At 32.0% G+C, this 23086-nt stretch overlaps 3 protein-coding genes across 3 annotated transcripts; all 3 read right to left on the bottom strand.

The window, feature by feature from the left end:
- Window positions 1-1325: 1325 nt before the first annotated feature.
- LOC132744012 (neuronal acetylcholine receptor subunit alpha-5-like) lies at window positions 1326-5601 on the bottom strand. The gene has a single exon (XM_060732616.1). The coding sequence runs from the start codon at window positions 4675-4677 to the stop codon at window positions 3409-3411; it is 1269 nt and encodes a 422-aa protein (XP_060588599.1). The 5' UTR covers window positions 4678-5601; the 3' UTR covers window positions 1326-3408.
- A 2557-nt stretch (window positions 5602-8158) lies between these two features.
- On the bottom strand, window positions 8159-11265 carry LOC132743995 (acetylcholine receptor subunit delta-like). The gene is made up of 2 exons (XM_060732594.1): window positions 10857-11265; window positions 8159-10578 (listed from the first exon to the last, which is right to left on the bottom strand). The coding sequence occupies exon 2, from the start codon at window positions 10527-10529 to the stop codon at window positions 9189-9191; it is 1341 nt and encodes a 446-aa protein (XP_060588577.1). The 5' UTR covers window positions 10530-10578; window positions 10857-11265; the 3' UTR covers window positions 8159-9188.
- Window positions 11266-13159: 1894 nt separating this feature from the next.
- LOC132744002 (neuronal acetylcholine receptor subunit non-alpha-2-like) lies at window positions 13160-14263 on the bottom strand. The gene has a single exon (XM_060732602.1). It carries the CDS (start codon window positions 14261-14263, stop codon window positions 13160-13162), a length of 1104 nt encoding a protein of 367 aa, XP_060588585.1.
- Between the last annotated feature and the right edge of the window lie 8823 nt (window positions 14264-23086).

The raw sequence follows: 23086 nt of genomic DNA, 5'->3' as shown, positions 1-23086 counted from the left end.
CCAGCAATGGAAATAAAAATATATAATGAACAAAAGTACTGAATAATATATATCCCTGTGGCTTTGGTCAGTTTTGTCAACCATATCGTCTTGTTGTATGTGACATTATTAATGTCCCACAATGCAGTAGGCGTATGTGTAGCTATTGCATGTGGTTTTTTTGGAAATAGTCCTTGTTTAATTTTTTTTTTTCGGAGGATGTGACGGGGTTGCGTACTTGGGTGCTCTTTGAGTGCTATATTATTTTTAGGACTTTTAATACACTATTCTTATATGTAAATTTTGAGAAGTTCGTATGTCAAGTTTCTAAGTTTCAAAGAATTGGATATCCAAAAAGATTTTTTAAATGACGGATTCGTTTGAATATATTAATTTTCATAAACAGACCATGTGCACGTCAGTTTTATTCAATACATTTTCAAAGAACTTTCATTAATGTAATAATTCTTTTGGGATACCATTGACATTGTGACATTTGTTCTAAGGCCATTCATTCAAGTCATTATTCTTGATCCTATGATTGATGTAATTTATTGCATGTCATCATGATCGTTTTTTATGTTCTGGTTTTCACAGATCTGCATTTAATCAATAATTTGTAAACTTTAGATTCCAAAATAGATTATTTAACCAGTAACTGTAATGTTACTGCATGTCATAAATGATATTTTAATTTTAAGTTGTGTTTACCTTTATTCAATAGGGAATGCCTTCTATAGAATGCCCTAATATGAACGTCAGATTCTCCTATAGGGATTGGTGTTGATAATATAAATAATTTAAAATATTGTTGAAAATTAATGTTATCAAATATCATATTTCCCTAATGGTCTTAACTTCATTAAAGCGCGTAGAACATAAACGAACTTTGATGGTACAAATGTTGTAAATTATAACAATTATGTTCTGATGAAAACCACCCTTTCATAGTTCTACTAATTTGATTACTTTACATTTAATAGACATTCAATATAATGTAATGTGAAATATATGTTGTATTTCGTTTCAAATAAAAAATTTTCAACAGTTATAAATATGATACTTAATAGTGGTAATAAGTGAATTATGATACATGGAAGATTCCAAATTATAACATATGAAGTAAAATTTAAGAACTACATAAATATTACGTATAGATATGAATAAACAAAATATAATATAATTTAACTAGTATATCGATATGTTTATATATTGATGTGAAATGAATGCATGTATGTGAATTTTAATAAAATATAATAAATAATAATAAAGAAAAAGTGATTCATATATATCAGTTATTCTCTGAAATATTGCAATAAGATTATCCTCTGAACAATGTAATGCAATTTCAGTTCATCATTAAGCAGGACAGGTAAATCAAGACATGCAGTTAACCGTTCAAACGGAAATACATCTTTCTAAATGCGCAATTCTTTACTTATGAAGAAATTGTTAACTGTTAAATAAAAGGAACATTAAAAAACTAAAAAACGGTTAAATGTTTTCCCCATGTTTATTTTTTTCTCTATATCTATGTTGGCTTTTTTTAACATATGTACATATTTCTTTTGCAGAGCTTTGAATCACACACTAATTTTAACTAACATACCTGGGAACTTTATTTTTTTTAAATCAATAATTTCAACTTTGACTATTAGCTTGACTTTTCATCGGAGACAAGATGAATTATAATGGCTGGAGAAAAGAGACATGTGGTATAAAATAGAGAAAAGCGGAATCGGTAAAAAAAATTCAAAAAGACAAAATTGAAAATGTTGCAGGCTCGGTTTGATTGCGCCTGTTCATGAATGGTACTGGAAAGCGCAAGTTAACGTCCATGTCCACTAGCACCGGCTTAAGAAGAACTCAACATTGACCATGAAAATGGTGGAATTTGAATTTTAGAAACATCCACATACGGCTGTTATCATGAAATCTTCAATATGACTCGTTTGTCCCATTCCATAAATTATGTATAATTATTATTATAAAATAGAGAAAAACAGAATAGTATAAATATTAGAAAAAGAATATTGAGAATGTTCGCGTTTTCCATTTGACAAATTATCTTCTCCATTTGCAAATTGCTCTTAGATAAGAATTGGCGTTGAAAATATTTTATCTATACACATGCATATTATATTTTTCCTTTGACAAAACTTTTATTTATTAAACAACACAAAATATGTGAGTTTATTGAACACCTTATCTCCTTAAACTCATATTAAGCAAAATTTATATTTAAAAAACGATATACAATCATGCTGTATATTCAGGTTTATTAACATCTATATTTTGCATTTTAACATTTTTCATTTTGAAATTTGATAATACACAGAAGAAACATTAAAAAATATACATTTGTATAAATCTGTACTATTTATACTATTGTATTAAGAAATATGAATGTAATTTTCATTTATCATTGTAATATCAAACACTATGTATATACAGATATAAGTGCATTGCGAATCTATATCAGAATAGTTCATATTATTTTATGCTTTTCAGTCGATTACTGATTTATCCGTGAAAAATATATTTTAAAATTTCAAAGTGAAAATTATCAAAATATAATTTCACACTTTTCAATGACGAAACTACTTTTTTAAGTTTTTCCCAATGTGGTACCTCAATTTTATTTTTGCTGACAATTCTGAGAAACGCAAAGCTTAACTTGATAAACAACTTGAATTTCAAAAGTAATGAAAAGAAGAAAACTTTCATCAATTCATTCGAATTACCAATCACCAAATATCGTCTTTAAATTTTTTGCTTACTTTTCAGTCTGAAAAATGCAATTCCTTCCACATGCAAAACTGCTCTTGGTGACATTTGGGCATATTTAAGTATCCTACCAGCAAAAACTGCCAAATGCAATGTGAAAACTTGAAAAGCAATGGCAGCCATCAGCCCGAAAAAAATGGCGACCGCTTACATTTCACAAAGCCAGGTCTAATATAAATTAGCCGTAAGTAACGAAATAAGGTCGGATATTGTAACTTTTTCTTTTACTGTATTGTTTGTTTTTATTATTAAAAGAAGAGATCATTCATATTGTTTTGAGTAAAATGAATAATATCAAGCCATTTAACGTTGATTGTCGAACTTATTTTTTTCAGCCCAAGACTTCTTGTATTTTATGAGAAATTTGACTAATAAAGACTACCAGTTTCAATGTTTAAGTTAATATTAAGGAAACTTCGTTTAAACTTGTTTTTGAGCATCAAATAAAAAGAAAGTTTGTTTGTTTGTTGTGTAAGATGTAATTTTATTTCATCTCGTGAACTTTAAAAACAGTATTCTCGCTCTTGCTTACGCCACTCGTGAGAATACTGTTTCTAAAGCCCACTCGATGAAATAAAATTTCATCTTACACACAAACAAACGAATATCCTCCATTAAATGTATATAAAAGATATTCAGAAACTAGTTAAAATATAATTTTACGAACGTATGAATGGTTACCGCCAAATATGTCAACAACAGAAAAACATAGCAGCAGAAATCAAATGTCTTGCCAACCAATATCCAAGTCACTAAAGGAGTATCATCAACATGTTGACTGAATGATATCTTTTCGTTAATGCTTTTTACGTCAACTTGCTCAGACAAAATGGATGCTCTCCTCTCAGGTGTTACTTTGTCTTTGTTTTTCTTGAAATACCAACATCGAAAACAATAAATCATCTTTTCTATGGACGGAGGAACTGGTGTGTCCTTGTCATAGATACATAACGAGCATATACACAAAAATAAAATGAGTGAGCTATAAACCAATAGAAAAAGAATATAATAATATATATAAGCCATAGGTTCTGAACTCTCCGGAACAATCGAATTTATCATTTGCATAAAAACAATAAATGACAAAAATGTTGTTATAGCAACTGATGTTCTCTCTCCAGAATTTGCAGGCATAACAAACACAAGATTATTTATAAGGCCAAGGAACACCATTGGAAATATTATGTAGACTACAAAAAAATCACTTCGCCTTTGTAGTTGTAGTATCACAAAAATCGTCGGTGGAAATGATGATATTATATCATAATAGTTCTGTGACGTTGCCGACTGAAGTATCCATTGACTATTGTTGTAAAAATAATCTTCACTTACTTTTGCATCATTCACGAAAAACAACACTTCCTCGTTTGTGTAGGCCCAGCCTGAAACCATTAATAAACATGTCTGGGTATCAAAAGGAAAATACGTCACGTCAACAGAACAAACAATTTTCAAAACACTTCCAATATTCCACATGACTTGGCCATTCGAGAATAATCGTGCCATGACTGAATTGTTACTTATCTCCTGGAGTGTGTCATATGATTGTAGAAGATAAAGTTGTGGTCGCCAAATGTCTTCTGGAGCTACTAACAACACCGATTTGCCGCCATATTGAGATGGTGTCCATACCAAGTTTTCATCAGTCCATTGCAAAGTGAAATACATTGTAAGTTCTATTTCACCAGACAGCTCATCGAAATTATTTATACTTACGATTCCTATCGTGAAATTTATTTCCATTGAATTGTTGTGATTTATTAATGGAAAAAGTTTCCTGTTATAATTCTGGAATAAATTTGTGTATAAACTTTCGACCTGTGTAATATTTGAGCAGTGAATGTATTCAAGTCGAAATAGTAAAAAGTTCACGATTAATAGTTTGTAATCCATTGTAATTATGGTCTTCATCGCAGCTTAAAACATGATTTTTATTGTTTCAACTGACTTATTTTATCATCATCGTATAAAAATTAACAACAAGTATATTTCACAATATTCATCATGACTTTTAAGCTAAAGGGGAATTGAATGTTTGCAGGTTTCTGTCACCTTCGGCTTTTTATGATAAATAATTATCAGATGTACCAAAAATGCACGTGAAAAACAATTAGCGATTAAGAAATTTAGTCTGTCATTTATTCATTCACAAAATAAGATGTTGAACTCACATTTTGGTAAACAAACGGTAAACTGCATTCCCGATTCACTTTATATTGCTGATGTATTCAAATATATTTTCAGTAATAAACTGGCATTGTAGAGATATATCCTTAGATTTGCAATGCAAATGCAAAAGAAATATTTATTCCAAATAAGTGAGAGACTGTTTTCCATTTTGTTGTTGCTGCTGTTATTGTTGTTGTTTTTTTCCACAAACATATTTACGTGTAATTATTAAAACATAATTGCAGGGCTAACATAACTAGTGTTTTTTCTTGAATACTCAAACCATTGACTGACGATAAACCAAATAATAAAAGCCGTTCAAAAAGTTCAATCACGCGCTACGTAAACTAGAACTGTATTATTGTCAGTCCATTGTTAAAGGAAAGAATGGTGAAATTGAAATATTGATAAACATTTATAGAACAGTTCAGGTATGGAATCATAATCAATAATTACAGTTCCAATATTTTGAAAGTACACATTAAGTGATCATTATGGACCCGTTGTATGTGTTAATAGCCAGCAAACAATATTTAATTGTATAAATCTATGCCCGGTCATGACTTTTCTAAACTGATTTAAGAACCCTTACAAAATCTGATACCTGTACGTAATAAGAGGTTAAAACACGGCAGAGTAGGACCGGCAGGTTAATATTGGTTTGCTTAATAAATTATGGCCCCAAGGACTTCAGCCTGAGATTCATTATTTATAAAGGATTATTTGCGTTTCAGTTAAACTTGTCTTAAAATCTAGTCATCATTACTATAAACCCCGCCTAGACTGCGTTGACATTTGACCGATTTTTCACGCGCTTATGTTAAGCGGGCCGATTATGATCCCGTGTCACAAAACTCATAATCGGTCATATGACATTCATAACAAGTTGAAATATTTGTTAAATTTGTTAATATTTATAGTAACATGTGACTTATCATCACATACCCGTGACGTCTTAACTGCGACTCAGAAAAAAAATGATGCTGCACTGCCATTCGTATGTATTGACTTGACGTCATTTACGTATGAACACATCGATCTGCGGATGTTTCTAAATTCAAAATCTTACCATTTCATGTTTAAATGTTGGAATCTGCTTAAACCGGTGCTAGGGGCGTGGAGGATAGTTTGAACTTAACGGTACCGTCCAGGAACAAGTTCAGTCGAATCAAGCTTGCAACACTTTTAATTTTTGCCGTGTTGGGCTTACTTTTGGGTATTCTTATTTTCTCTATTTTATAATAACAACAAGCAGGTGTTATGAGGCTGTCAAAAAGTTGCCACGTACTTTAAATCAGTGTCTTCATGTTTAACATCACGGGTTTCAATATTTCAAATGTTAAAGATCGAAAATACAATAAAATCATGCCGTTGAATATACAAAACATACGGAAAATAGATACGGAAAATACTTGAATGTTTACAAACAGATTTTCTTTAAGAGATAAAATATTTTAGCAATAAAATTGCTTTAATATGTACAAGTTAGTTGGTTTTATGTTTTACGGAATTAAAAGGGAAGATATTCACGTTAGTGTTGAAATTCAAGTATGCTTTCATTGTAGGATTTACTGATAGGAATTCTTTTATTTTGAATATAAATTTTCAGATGGAACCTCTTTTCTAGCATAACGAATAACGTCGTGCAATAGATGGGCAGGTACAAACAACTTTTTACCGTTTAAGCTTAACGGTGCACTACCGGTCAACCTGTTTCGATTATTTTCTAAGCTGTAAACGGTAACCCCGGATTAGCTGGGGAAAACACAAAATATTCTTGATTTCGGAGAAAGTCTTTTGTAGATAAGCTAAACAAACTTTTTTCTGATTTCTGATTCATGAACTATATTACATTTATCAACGCGTAATAATTGTCTAAAGTTGCCTCTGTCACAGACATTATGCTTTAAAATATAAACCTAAAATACAAAAACATAGATACACCTTGTTGTCGCTATGAGTCGCAGCCTGCAAGATGGAGTAGAAAAAGAATAAACTATAGTCAAATTTGATTGTGCTTTATTCCTTTATATACATGTATATTCAAACCAATAATATATTTCTAAAGTTTTTGGGTTTTACAAAGGCTAGTTTATATTTAGTATCATCAAAAGGTAATATCTACACTGACATTGAAACAGAAATAATATTTACATTTTTAGAAATGTTCCTGGCAACATAAACAAGTTTGTTTGTTTACCCATACGTTTTGTCATTCCAGTTTGACGCTTCTAGGGAACAATAATGCAATACAAATTATTTTACATTATTTATATTGACAAGGAATGACACTGATAGTGCATGCAAAGGGAAAATGTTTGAATAATTAGAGTGAGTAAAGAAGTGACATTGAAATCATCGATCAAGATAACAGAAATAATCAAAGTGCTGCAGCACTGAATGCGACGGACATGCAACCGGAGAGACATTAAGGCTTTTTTTAGAAAAAAAAAAAACAAAATCGAAACACAAAATATATAACAAAGAAAATTTGTTCCATACAAGTTCGAGATTTGTAGAGCAATATATTTTGTGTCCCAAACTGATATAATTTAGATTTTTTACTTTCAAGCACTTAAATACAGAATGAAATTTATGCCTTAAAACTCTGGTCAAACTTGTAAATCAGTGTCCTTATCGATTTATTCCAAGAAATGATATGTAAATAGAAAAAAAAATATACTGTCAACGAAATATTTCTAAAATAAAACCATGCAAATATACTTCAAGCATAATACATTATACATTTGAGAATGCTATTTAGAATTGCCTCGTGTTATATCATAGTGGACATATAGACAATAAAATATAAGTCATTTGTATTTTTATTTCTCTTGGATATGTCTCATTAAAAAAAAAAAATGGTTAAAATCATCAGCAATTAATAGTGTATTTTTTAGATTTTTTTTTATTTACAAGGTAAAGATGTAGAGGCCAGAGCACATCGTTTTTATTTTAATTTAAATGTCACTTAAGCACTACAGTGTTTAGTTGTCCTTTTCAATTTCACAGTAAATTCCATTTTCAACTTGTTTGCTTCTTACAATCGTATAGAATTTCTAAAAGTATTGCATGTAATCCGTTGGTTTATTACATGTATAATGTGTACTCCATAATCGCCTGTCCAAAAATCAGCACAAGTGAAGCAGAATCTATTTTTAGAATAGCGAAGGTTAACTCATATCGTGACCTAGAAAAATATGTAAATCGGAAGTAGAACTGTTTCTACTTATATTATAACTTCCTTACCATGAAAGACTACATGGTGGTAAAGTGTTGAAAAACTCTCTTCTTACATGCATTTTCAAAAATAGATATTTATACTAACCATTGTACTGTATCTAATTTATTAATAACTGCTGAATATTCAGCTAAACCCGCGGTATGAGTCACGAAAATAGTTCTTCTTTTATTAATGCGCGAGTTATCCTAGAGTCACGAAAAACTTTTGATTTGTTAATAATAATGTTTTGTATAATGTAGAAATATTTATTTTCTACTAATAATGTCTTGGAACTCAGAGCTTACACCTTTATTGTAGTATAATTTGCTGTCCTACTTTTTCAACAGCGGTAAATCGTTTTGGCAGTAATTTGCATATTGCGCAATAATACTACGGGACTACAACGTTTTTATCAATAATATACGTTCATATTTTAACTTGGATAACTTAATTTGAAATTAAAAAGGCTAATTATGGAAGACTTTAAGATATCCCGACAAAGTATGGGAGTTTTGAAGGATCAAATTCATGTACTATTTCTTGGGCTGTTAATCGGTTTAGGACACTTTGCGCGATTGTAGCCGACGAAATCCCATGTGTAGATGACTTAGCTCTGAACGCGCCTGAGGGCGCGTCCGTCGCAATAATCCTTAGGATCGGTCGGGGGTGAATATCACTACTCCTGTTCGGTCAAAAGGTTTAATTATTTATCAATATAACACTACTTTCCCAGAGTGAACATTTACATAACTCATATTGGTCAAGCATTTAACAACATAGATAAGTCCGAAGTCGACATTTACACAGCTACATTTGTAATACTTGTCAACAAAGAAAATTGAAATTGGCCTGGGCAACACATGCATACCTGTTTATCGGTCCGGCAAATACATTACTAGTTCTGATCGAAGAAACAAATTAAAGCTTCATGTTTTTGTCCCGGGTAAACACTTGTGTTAACCAATGATCATGTTTTTGGTATTGATCAAGGAAAAACATTTGTACCAGTATTATTATTCCGGATATTATATTAATAGTGCTTTTCAAGAGAGAATGATTTCAAAAATTCAGCGTTAAGATACAAACTTAATAATGTAACACCAGTAACTACCCAATAAATTAGAAAATTGAATCCAGAACAATACATATCAAATGTTTTTCCAACTATTGTCCAAGTTATTTCATCGTTTTCTTGTTCATTTGCGTGTTCATCCTTTGACTTTACTTGCTTGCATTCATCACCATAACTTTCCTCGCCGTCAATATTTGTTTCCATTGTACAATCTGGCAATTTTGGCTTTAGATCTTTTACTTTCCTCTTCTTACACATTCTTCTGAAACACATGCATTTTAAACAGATAACGAGGTATTTTGTGAATACCGGAACTTTGCCTTTCCTGTCATATATTCGCATCGACACGATGCAAGCAAATGTAATGTACGAGCTATATAACAAAAGAAACATCAGATAATAATATATGTAAGCTATTGGCGACGAGCTTTGCGGAACATTATTGTTTACAATTTGCATGTATACAGCAAATGAAAGAAAGGCCGTAATTGCAACTGAAGTGCGCTCCCCAAATGAAGCCGGCATGTAAAACACAAGGTTATTCATTCCACCAAGGAAAACTAACGGTACAACTATGTAAATTATGTAAAACTCGCTACGTCGTTTCAATGTTATAGTTAAAACAAGACCAGATGGTCCATCTCGTATAGCATAGCTGTGAATTATGCTTTTCTGGAACTCCCATCGACTGTTGTTAGCCCAGTATCTTATATCGGCTGAAGGTTCCATTGAATGAAACGTTAAGTCCTCACTTCTTACTGTAAGAGTGGTCAGTGTTATTGAACAAGATTGAATGTCAAATGGAAAAAATGTCACATCCACAGGACATGTAACTCGTGTTACAGAACCAAGTGTCCAAACAACAATTCCCTCATAAGTAATCCGTACCATTTCAGACCCGTTACCTATTTCTTGAATATTGTCGAATGATTCACGAACAAATGCTTTAGGTCGCCATACATCTTCTGGTGACATAAGAAGAGATGCTTTACTGTCGAAGTCGTCAGGAGACCATGACATGCGCTCTTCCCTCCATGTGAAATTGAAAATTAAAGTGAGAGCTAACTCGCCAGAGAGTTCATCAAACTTATTGATACTAAGTAAATATATATAGACACCAACATGAGCTGGTCCGCTTTGATTAGTGACAGGCAAAAGCCTTTTATTATAACCATTTAATAGCTTTGTGTAGAGATTATCTGCTTCAGATACATTGAGAGGTGACACCGGTATATCTGCTAAAACGATCAGAATAAGTACCGCAATAGACTTGTTAGCAGAACAAGACTTATTTTTCATTATAGCAATGTACGCTAATAGGATTCTTGAAGTAACATGTAGTACATATCTGAAAATTAAAGATATTAATCTGAAATTGTCAATTGCACATTAAAAAAGCAGCTGAAATTTGGTATTGGTTAATAAATTGAAAACCCATTGAAATTGTTTCTCAAAATTGTTTAAAAAAGAAATATTGGATTATCTCGATTAACAAATGTTCCCACCAAATATGAAAGAAATCTAAGTATACCAAGATATCTTATATTCATAAATCGGTAGAATGACAAAATTTAATTCATCTATAAATCTCTAAACTGCAATTTCCAGGAGAACAATATATCTTACCTTAGTTGATATGTATATTTCTTCTTGCATAACCACGATAATCCGTTACCGCATTTAGTTTTTAGAAAAGCAAAATGAAATTCTTATAGAATTATTGGCAATTAAAACGCTTTATTACCCATCACTGGATACAATTCCCAAAGCAACAAAACTATTAAGTTTCAGAGATGATAACAACTTTTTCAAAGAATCAATACGATATTTCGTAATCTGCCAAAGCAATTGAATATTTGTCACGGCACCAGCACAGCTTTTAAACAGTCCTATGGGGTAGAGTCAATTTATATGTTTACGTTTTGATAAAAGCATAGTTGTTTGCGCAAGACACATTATTTTTATATTTCCTCTAAAAGCATTTATATTAGATAAACAGCACGCACTATTAGATATATCATTTTAAAGAGTCACGGTTGCTATTTACAAGCAACTTTTAGATAATGACATCCCATTAGTATCACATGATAATTAAAAATATTAAGTTGTGGATTGCAATCACTTAATAACTTGTGTTTTTTTCCCAATTATTGTTGTACGCAGCAACGCATAATCATAATCATTTATTTACGCTGTCATTTGGTGTAATTCAAAGCGATGCATTGTAACTGCACATGAACTCCGAATGGACTTCAATATTTATTATATTTTACCGACAGACCTGACAGATGTTCAAACAATCAGATAATGTATAATGTAGATTGTCTTCATAAAAAGTAGATATTTTGATAAAAATAAAATAAATTGTTGCATACCGCTAAAGTTTGAGCCAGGGTGGACGGCAGCTTGCATATACCACTACTGTCCATGATCAGGCTCAGTCAAACCGAGCCCGTGGTAATATCTCCAATTTTGCCGTTTTGGGCGTTTTTCAAGGGTTTCTATTAAAAAAATTTCTATCTTAATAACAGAATATTACCTAAACAGCAACACAACGGTAAATATACATGTATATAGTACAGTACAAAAACAATTCAAAAAATGCCATACAAAGACAATACATGTGCCATACAAAGGAAATTCAACATTGCGTTATACAATTCAATTAGTTTAAACATATTTACATGTAAAATATTGTACAAATAATAAAGTACGTAACAAAAAAAGCAAAAGGGTTGGGCAACAAGTTCTAGCAACAATAGAATATGCCCTTCACAGGAATAAATATACTAGAAAAAATACTATTACGGCAACAATCATTCAGTTCATTTATTCATTAAATGTACAACGATTTTGATTTAAATGTGCTATCCATCAACAGGTGTCTATCCTGATCTTGCTGTAGCAATGATTAATAACTATAAGTTAGAGAATGATGGTTTTTGTATGTTTGACATTTATGTTCATTAAGTTTAGAGCAAACTAGCCTAAATAAATGAAAATCTTTGGAATAAAAAAAGAAAAATGTGTAATGTCAATTATTATCAAAACGATTGGTCGTCAATAGATTCGAAAATGACAACGTTAACTTCGTATTCAAAAGTTTCGCGACCACAAAATTGTGCGTCAATGTTAAATAGATGATATAAGATCGAGTTTCTCGAAAGAGTATTATTGGTTGTTCGACGTAACGATAACAATACTTGGCATTTTCAATCACAAAATCACATTGATTAAAAGGTCTTCTCGCAAATTATTATTACATTAATCGTTATTTGAATTACTGCAATTATTTCATAAACGTTTCTCTGGCTTTGAAGAAAATATTTCGGAACTGTTGGTGCTTTAAACAGGTTTTAAGCCTAGATTTAAACATGTTATGTGTTGGAGGGTTTCGTATACCTGGGTCGATGGTATTCTTTAATTCTAAGGATGGTAAAAAGGATGCATTGTTTAACTGAGTGCGCCTAGCTATAGTAATATAATTGTTTTGTCTTTTGTATTCGCAAAGGATAAGAAGTAATTTCTGGTAGAGTTGGCGGAAACAAAGAAGATAAATAAATAATACAATGCAATATCTCACTAAAAGAGTTTTTACCATAGAAACATAATAATTTAAGTCATTTATAACAAACAGGTAAATGTCATAAATGGGTATAAACAATAACAAATAATAACAATAAACAATTTGAATTAATGCCTTTAGACATAGTACATCATAAGATAAATTTCAATTTCATTTTTTGGGTGTAATGCATATCGTAAAATCTGATCAATTCACTTCCTAAATAATGCTACACTATATACATTTGCTGTCACAAATTTATATATGTTGATTTGCAAAATAAAACATAATTTAAAATATGTATGTCACGATGAAAAGTATACTTTATCATTTTTTATCATTGCTTAGACAAAACTTCGGAATATTATAAACTTTGGTTAAGATATAAGTTGATAAATGACGACCAGGTAAAAGTAATAAAAATAATAAAGTTGAAAACTCCACAATATATATCAAACGTTTTTCCAACAAGCGTCCAAGTAACCTCTTTATCCTCGAATTTGTCTTCAAGATTCGGTTTCACGTCAGTATTGTCTTGCTCAGTTTCAGAAATGTCAGTTTGTGAATCGGAGCGGTAGAGAGAGTTTATTTTATCAAGTGGTCTTCTTCTTTGTTTACAGCACCAGAATCTTAAAGTACTGACTAGATTTTCTACACATGCAGGAACCTTTCCTTGCTTGTCATAGATACGCAAAGACACAATGCAAGCAAACATGATGTATGAACTGTATATAAGTAAAAACAACAGATAGTAATAAATATACGCTATCGGTTTGGAACTTTGTGGAACGCTGCTGTTGACAATTTGCATATACACAGCAAATGATAAGAAAGAAGTTATTGCCACAGAATTTCTTTCGCCTGCAAATGCCGGTATGGCAAAGACGAGATTGTTTATTTTTCCAAGAAATACTAATGGAATTATAAGGTAAATAACGTAAAATTCGCTTCTTCGCTTCAATGAAATTTCAAGAAGTGTTCCAGATTGTCTGGTCGGTTCAGAAAAACTAAATATCCTGCTGCTGACGTAGCTCCACTGACTGTTATTCATCAAGAATACCGTGTCAACAGACGATGACAATGTCTTGATTTTCATTTCCTCCGACCTCACTGTCACAGTTGTCAAAGTAACTGGACATTTTTGGCTATCAAAAGGGAAGAATGTAACATCTACTGGGCAAACAACCTTAAGAACCTCTCCAATTGTCCACACAACGAAACCGTCATATGTTATCCTCAACATGTCAGATAGTTTCCCAATTTCTCCCATATTATCGACAGATTCACGAACGAATATTTTAGGCTTCCACATATCTTCCGGCGCAAAAAGCAGCGACGTTTTCCCGCCATAATCGTCAACTGACCAATTTATTCGCTCTTCCCTCCAAGTGAAATTAAAAAGAACGCTGAATGATAGTTCACCAGACAATTCATCAAAACTGTTTATACTCGACAAATACATGTACATACTGACATCGACAGCTTCACATTGATTTTGTAAAGGCAGAATGTTTTTGTTGTAATTCTTAAACAACTTAGAATAGAGAAAGTTGGCGTCTGTAATATTCAAACTGGAACATAAATTACTGGACAATGTTATGACCATGGTTGTGTAAGCATACAAAATTTTGTCGTACATCCTTCACCTGTTGTATGAACAATACTCTGAAATATGAAACAAAACATATTTCATTTGCCATATACAAAAATAGAACAGTGTACTAAAAGTGTAATTCAAATATGGATCAAACAATTTATGAAAGAGAAATGTAAGAAGATATCGTATAAAGAAACAAAAACAAATACACTAATAGAGTGAATTAACAAATGAATATAGACTAGATAATATCAGGGAAAATGAATTAAAAAGTGTACAAAGTGCAGATAGACAAGGATTAAATATGGATTGAGTATTAAATGATGGTAGACAAAGAAAATATATAGTGACAATGTGATTGCACATGTAAATGAAGATATACAAAGTAGACCAATACAAAATGTTGATGAAGAGTATGTTATGCTAAATGAACGAAGACAAGATAGACATGTTTTAAAAGAACAACAACAATACATACAACAAGTGTATAACAGCAAAAATTTAAAATATGGAAGATCTTTGAAACGTAGATTACGTTGACAATGACAGATTACAAAGATTGGAATCTAGTTCAAAAGACAGTGTTTACAATGTTAAAGGAGGTATACAAACAAATGGACAACCGAAAACAAATAGAAAAGAGTGTTTCATTTGAAATATTTGCTTCAAAATGTGTAAGTGATATTTTTTATTGAGTGATGATTCATATGTAAATATCATCAAAGAAATGAGAAATTAGATATAAAAATGAAGTCTCTTTGACATGATAATAATGACATAATGATACAGTTAAAGACACAAATCCAAACTAAAATATTCATCATGTCGACCAAAAGTTAAAATCAGTGACGACAATAGCAAAGACATTGAACGTGATCGTAGTGTAAACAGATTGGGTGATCAGTACAATAGACAAGAGAACAAAATTCAATAAGACTCAGATAGAGAATATTTTCTTACAACAAATAAACAAATAGATTTCGAACGAAAAAGAAATAAAGAGAAAAAAGAAAGTAAAGAAAAGGATACACATTTAAAGTGAAAGAATATGAACTTGATAAATAGAAGATTAGAAAGATAACAAAGAGAAATTGAGAAAAAGAATGAACTTGAACGGCTGCTTATGGAAAGATTGTTATTGTTGAAAAATCAGGAAAAAACACTAACCCGAAGATTGATAAACATAGACAGAGATATTCAATGTGAAAAAGTTGCATGTGTAAATTTTATTGATGACAACACATATGTTGCATGAATTCGAAATTCGAATTCGAATATCATAACTACATAAGGGATACACAGAGACCTTGTGAGAGTAATAGAGGTATTAAAGATGCATACAGACATTATTAGAAAATAGAGATAAAGGAGATACTCTGATTTAAAAAAAACAACAGATAAAAACAAGATACCATTTGACAAACAAATGATGATGATGATGATGTAACATTTAATGGAGAAAATGAATAAAATAGTGAAACAGTTAGAACTCTTATAACAAGAAAGAAGAAAGAAGGAACAACCAGAATACAACACACAATATAGAAACCAACATTATATATACAGAAGAAATTACTCTAGATGAAGAAGACCATATTACTAGTAAGAGTGACACTGAACCTAAAAGTGAAAAATTAAACGCTGAAATGCTTCCATTTTCAGTTACCGAATGTCATTTGGGCGTTGTAACGCCCCAGCTACCTTCCTTAAACGAGAGACATAAATTTGATAAGCCTCATTTACCTAGATTTTATCTCATATTCTCAGGTAACATTCATACTCTTATAAATCGCCTAGATGTCGTATTCAAACGCTTGTCAGAAAACAACTTTAAAATAAACCCATTTAAATGCGATTTTTTTTTTTAAAGAGAAAGTAACTTATTAAGGTCATGGGGTATCAAAGGAAGGTATTCAAGCAGACCTAGAAAAGACAAAAGTTATTAAAAATTGGCCCACTCCAAAGTCCGCCAAGGAAGTATGAACATTTTTCGGATATAAAGGATATTTCAGAAATTTCAGTAAAGTGACTCTATCAATTGCCAGACCATTGAAAAACCTACTTATTGGTCCCACAAACCTTCTCAACAGAAAAACACATTCATTTGGAACTTCGAACAACACCCAGCGTTTGAAGAATTAAAAGAAAATTAATACATCCACCAGTACTCGCATATGCAAATGACAAATTACCCTTAAACCCCATACAGACGCATCATCAAAAGGTTTGGATTTGTGTTATACCAACGACAAAACGGCGTCAACAGAGTTATTGCTTATGCCAGTAAAAGTCTTAAACCTTCGGGAAAAAAACACTTTTCTGCTCAAAAGCTAGACTAAATTGCTTTCATCTTGTTAATCACAGACAAATTCCATGATTATTTGTACGGCACCACTTTCGAAGTCGTCACAGACAACAATCCTGTGACGTATGTGACAACGATAGTACAGGTCCGAGATGGATGGCTTCCTTATCAAATTACAAATTTTCAATAACTTACAAAAGTGGTAAAAATAACGCTGACGCCGACGGATAATCATGAATAACTAACAACGAGATCTCAACAATGTCACAAACGATCTCTGTTAAACCATCGCAAATACCTGATGCAGTATAAGTCTTGGAACCAAAATTTTTGGAAGACCTTGACCCTTTAGGAACGGGCGAAATTTACAACGATTTTATATTATCACAGTCTTTGAATTCAAAGAATTGAAAACAAGCTCAAGCCCAATCCCAAGATTCGCCATATCTACAGTTGTTAACGACATGGAAAATGATACTAGACCGTCAGCTCAGCGGGTCAGTGGTTATAATTTTGAATTCAAAGATGGTGTTCTGAGGCGTCCTCAATTCAAAGGCCAAGCATATGTTCATCTTATACTTCCTGAAGCCGTAAGAGAAGAAATCTTCCGCGCTCTTCCAGATGATCTCCGAAATCAGGGTCGCGATTGGACTACATCTTTTTTCAAACAGCGTTTTAAATGGCTTGGAATGGATACTTTTATAAAAAAAAAAGTCAGTTTATATGAAAGATGCATCAAGAGAAAAACACAACCTTCAACTGCACTGTTAGTATCGATTTCATCTACTTCGCCAATGAAAATAATCTGCATTTATTATTTTAGCCTAGAAAGTTCTAACGGTAGATTCGATCATATTCTTATTGTCACAGACCACTTCACAAGATATGTTCAAGGGTTTACTACCAAAATTCAGATGACTACAACTACAGCACAGGATTTGTTTGATACATTCCTCGTTCTTTACGGCTTTCCAGACAAAATACACTGTGATCAAGGCGTCATTTAATCAAAGAATTTTGTAATTTAGTCTGACACCACAACATATCATGCGGTGGGCAACGATTTAATAAAACTCTTTTAAAGATGCGTTGTACCTTATCTGAAAGCAAGAAAGCTTTCTGGAAATCATATGTCGCTTCACTCGTTCATGCCTATAACTTTTCAATCCACGAAAGGACATGCGTTCTGCCGTACTATATCATGTTTGACACACTACCAAACAAGCTATTGATGCTTTACATGGAATTACTATCGTAGAAAACTCATCCAAATCCGAATTGGGATTGAATATGTTAGAAAACATCGAGACGAACTTTTACTTGCCTACACATTTGAACAAACAGTAGAAAACCCCGCAGAAATAAATAGATAGGTACGACATTTAGGCTAGAACAGCTACATTACACCCAGAAAATATAGATTTAATGAGGAATGTTTTACTCAGAGCACAGGGGGAAGACGCTGTGATCTGACATTATCCCGGGCCCCCTCCCCCGAATGCCCTGCTACAACCCATTAAAAATATCAATGCAAGTTGATTTGCACAATAAAAATTCATAAAAACAATATTCTGACACGTTTCGACGATTTTCATTATACCCCTATACTATATGAATTTTTATTGTGCAAATCAACTTGCATTGATATTTTTAATGGGTTGTAGCAGGGCATTCGGGGGGAGGGGGCCCGGGATAATGTCAGATCACAGCGTCTTCCCCCTGTGACTCAGAGGAAAACATAAAATGACAGACAAATGGGAATCAGACCCTTGTATCGTAGTTTCGCAACCAGACCAAACATTACACACAGCACTTGAACTTACTATTGTGATAAATATCTGGAAAAAATAATCCCTCGGAAGCATTAAAACAGCAAAATAACATGACAATTACAGACTAGATTTCATTGCATCTGTAAATGAAGGATAATGAAAAAGTGCAACATCACTTACGCCCCCTAGCACCGGTTTGAGCGGTACTCAATTTTCAACACTTAAAAGTGCTGGACTCATTGAATCAACAGGACCAAAAATATATCAACACTCATTAATCTATCACATTATAACATTGATATATCGTATATAAAAATACACTTACATATGTGCCCAAACAGAGTTTATCCGAAACGAGTACATATGTCGCAATAATCGGTGCCTTAATAACGTACAGATATATCCATATCGCGGAAATATGACATTTCGTTCATAGATGAAACTAGATGAAACAGACTTGCATTTGTGTTGTTCAAAATTATTCTCATATACTGTAGTATGATAACTCATATATGTGTAAAATCCAACTAATATTGTACTGGTCTCGTAGATCAAGTTGATGTAATATATTCATGCTGAACAATATTTGTTTCAGTATATATTATTTGTACATAATTATATTTCTGTGTAGGGATGACATTTTCCAGCTAGAGGGAATGTGTCACAGGGAATATTTATATATGTATTTATTAGATAGTAGTGGCAAATGTTTATAAACCTATACTCAACTAATACTTCCAATTGTCTCAGATCATATCACACACAAACAGTTTAGAATAATACTCTGACAGGGTCTCATATGCAGTTATTCTTGCATATCGGATAAGATTAAAGGTCTACCGTTTACACAGGTGCTAAAAAAATCCTTTCTTGCATATCAGACTGGCGTTTCCGTTAGTTTTACCCATGCTGGAAATTTCATCTTGCAAAAGGGTGCCAATGAGTCTCGTGCTGTACAATTGCAGGCTTATGATGACGTATTTTTACCGTTATGAATGTAGTTGTAATTTCATACGCTGTGGTAAGAAAATAGAAACGAGTAAAATGACATAAATTTCCATAGAAAATTTGTTTATTAAGGTAAGGGGTTTAAGGTATAATGGAATATGGTAGAGTATGCAAGAAAATATAACAGACATTGTTTGCGGTTCTGATAGGAATACTCGTTCCTTTTAATTCTTGCGCACCTTTTATGAATGTATTGCGTTCTTAGGATTTTACCGTTATGAATGAAGTTGAAAATCATACCCTACTATAAGAAATCAAAGCACAGAAGGCGCTGAATTTGTTTGGGTCTCAGAATGTCAGAAAGGTGAAGGTTGTGAGATTATAAACCAATTTGTTTTTGTATAGTGCCACCAATGCTTTCCAGCATTTTGGCTATAAAACTAATTGCAACACTGATATTTAATTCAATGTTTATTTGACTTAAACAATTTGAAAAAAAAATGAGTTGCGTTAACTGGGATTTGAACTCCAAACCCCTCGGCCACGATGAAGTTATATGTTAACGGCCTGAAGAAAACCATATTATTCTAAATTAGGGTTTGTAACGACGCTAACTGTTGTTTAATACAGATGTTAATAATCATGGAGCTTACTATAAGAATGTATATCTACAAAGAATAAAACAATATCTTCGACCATTCGGGAACTATTTTGCTTGAAAATTAATGCGCCTGTCATTTGACCATCTTTACGCAGTGATGTCCCCTGGAATTTTCGGCGTTAGTGTACATATAAAGAGAAGTAACCGCTTCAAAAAACCGGACTACTTTCGGCATTTGCAATTAACAGTATCAGAGTCTGAAATTTCGCTACCATTATTTGTTTGGTCTGACGACCCAAACAAATAACAAGAGCTGTCGGTAGGACAGCAACGCTCGACTATTCTTAGTGCTTGATAGTAAAAAAAATGCTTGATACAGTTACCTTCTCCTGTTTACAGGTTGGGGAAATGATGGTGAACAAGTGTGCAAAGTTTCAAAGCCATATGTCAATGGCCTTTGAAAATATTTGAGGTATTACAAAAACTTTAACGTAAATTCTAAGTCGAAAAAGGGGCATAATTCTGTCAAAATGCTTGATACAGTTATCTCCTCCTGTCTACAGGTTGGGATCATATTGATGAACAAGTGTGCAAAGTTTCAAAGCCATATGTCAATGGACTTTGAAAATCTTTGAGGTATTACAAAAACTTTAACGTAAATTCTAAGTCGAAAAAGAGGCATAATTCTGTCAAAATGCTTGATACAGTTATCTCCTCCTGTCTACAGGTTGGGGTCATGATGGTGAACAAGTGTGCAAAGTTTCAAAGCCATATGTCAATGAACTTAGAAAATATTTGAAGTATTACAAAAACTTTAACATAAGTGGTTACGCCGACGCGGACGCGGACGCAGACGCAGACGCCGACGCTCGGGTGACTACAATATCTCTACTTATTCTTATCGAATAGTCGAGCTAAAAAGTGCTAAATGAAAATATTAATCAGAAATATGATTAATATGTTGTATGCAAGGAAAACACAAAAAATAGGAATGCATTGATTTTCCACGCGTGTATTTTGAAAAAAAAACTTGTCAAGAACCTCTCGATTAGACGATTACATGCCGCGCGCAAAATATGCACATTTACAGCGCTGATGGCCATATCTATAAGAAATAGTCCCGAATGTGTTTATCAATTCTAAGAGATACTTTAATGTTTAAAGATTCTATTCTATAAAATATTTTGATATTTTCAAAATAGTATGGAGTAAAAATATTCGGTTCTCTTCACTTAATAATCAGGTGTGATACGGTAAAAGCTAAATTTAACAGACATGCAGTTTATCAACAGAAAATCTGAAAATAATTTATTGTGTATTGAACCGCGTCAGTAACCGTTAAATTTTGTTTATTTTTTCTTCTTCTGCTTCTTGGTAAAATAAAATAAGTATTTTTTTCTTTTTTCGTGAAATCTAGAACACATTTTCACTCAAAATAATAAAATAAAAATTCTTTACACCAGCCGATCCGGCTCTTGAAAATATATGGAATTTTATCATATTTCGTGAAAGTAATATTCCATATTTTACTCAAACAAAATAAAACTCTCTTACTATTACAAGGAGATTAATGATAATTTATTTTAATAAAATAAAATCTAAAATATTTTCCTCTCGCATAATTAGTCTATATATTCGTTTAGCAATAGAGATATAAAAAACATCCGCTTTTCATTATTGTCCACTAACCCACTAAAATGGTAAAATATTTCAATTTATTCCAAAGAGCAACAGAAATTTCTACGAAAACGAAATCTAACAAATGTATTTAAGTATTATAAAGGCATATCTGCGGTTGATCAGCGTTTTCATATCTGAAATTAAATGTTATTAACGGGCGTGTCAAATAATTTGCACATACACTTTGCAAATTGCAATACTAAAATGGAAGTATGAGAAATTAAATTTATATATTTAAACATCAATATACATAAATGACATTAAGCAAGGATCTTTTTAAAAGAAATTACATTTCATGTGCATTTTTCTTGAAAATTAAAAATATTCTGAGAAATTGTGTATACGAATGAATAGTAAGTAAAACACAATGCACTTACCTTACTTATAAAAGCTTATAAAAGCTAATCTCGTAAAATCCCGAGGTAAATGTCATCTTTGATGTGAGCCTAAAACTCCATGGAACTTTAAAGTTTAGCAGTTATTATATTCTATCATTGATCGATATATATTTTGTACTGATGAACGTTTTAATATAATCTCATTAACAACATCAAATAAAATGCTTTTACCTTATTAAAGGTAGTGATGATAAATTATATATAACAAGATGTATGATGTAATTTGCCGATAGCTAAATTGTTTTGAAATACCCCGAGAGTAAAGAATCAATAAAATAAACTGTAACTATGGACTCCGGTGCATTAAGCTTGCGAAAAGGGAATACATTGTCCCACAGCGTAAAGTGCTAAAAGCTCTAATTTTGCTTGGTACCACAGACTGGGAAGGCTAAAAGGCACTTTATGACTCAGTGATTAACGCATATATTTTTCTAAACACTTAACACTACACTACATGTATATTAAAACTGCCAAAATATTATATTAACTAATCTATATGGTAAATATGTACTCATTTTGAAACTGTAAAAAAGTGAAATATACCAGAAATCCAGAACTCTGAACGGGCTTATACAATTTCTTTGTAACCTCGGGCCCAGATCCTTCAACATAACTCAAAACTGAGTATTCATCCTCATGGTGGGGGAGGAGAATGAGTTACATTATACATAAATATTCAATTTTGTTTATACCATATAAGGGTAGCCGATATATTTTTCACAACATGACATTTTCATCCAAAAAACCTTATGTCCAATTGAATCTTACAGCTATCATGTGGATTTCCGACATGAAACTTTTTAACATACAAATTAAATAAATTAAATAAACAAAGCCATCTCAGTTATACATTTGTTTTGTAAAAACACAATACTTAGACGTATCTTTTATTCTTTTATTTTTGAATTTACATTATATAAGTTGACTTTAACACGGCAAGATAAAATAAAAGGAAGCAATTCCTTACTATTTGTATACTTTTTTTCCCTA

The sequence above is a fragment of the Ruditapes philippinarum genome, unplaced genomic scaffold (genome assembly GCF_026571515.1).
Source record: "Ruditapes philippinarum isolate M1 unplaced genomic scaffold, ASM2657151v2 ctg684_1_1_1_1, whole genome shotgun sequence".
NCBI lineage: Eukaryota > Metazoa > Mollusca > Bivalvia > Venerida > Veneridae > Ruditapes > Ruditapes philippinarum.
The sequence above is the reverse complement of the archived record's forward strand: the minus strand, read 5'-3'. Positions and strand labels throughout refer to the sequence as shown.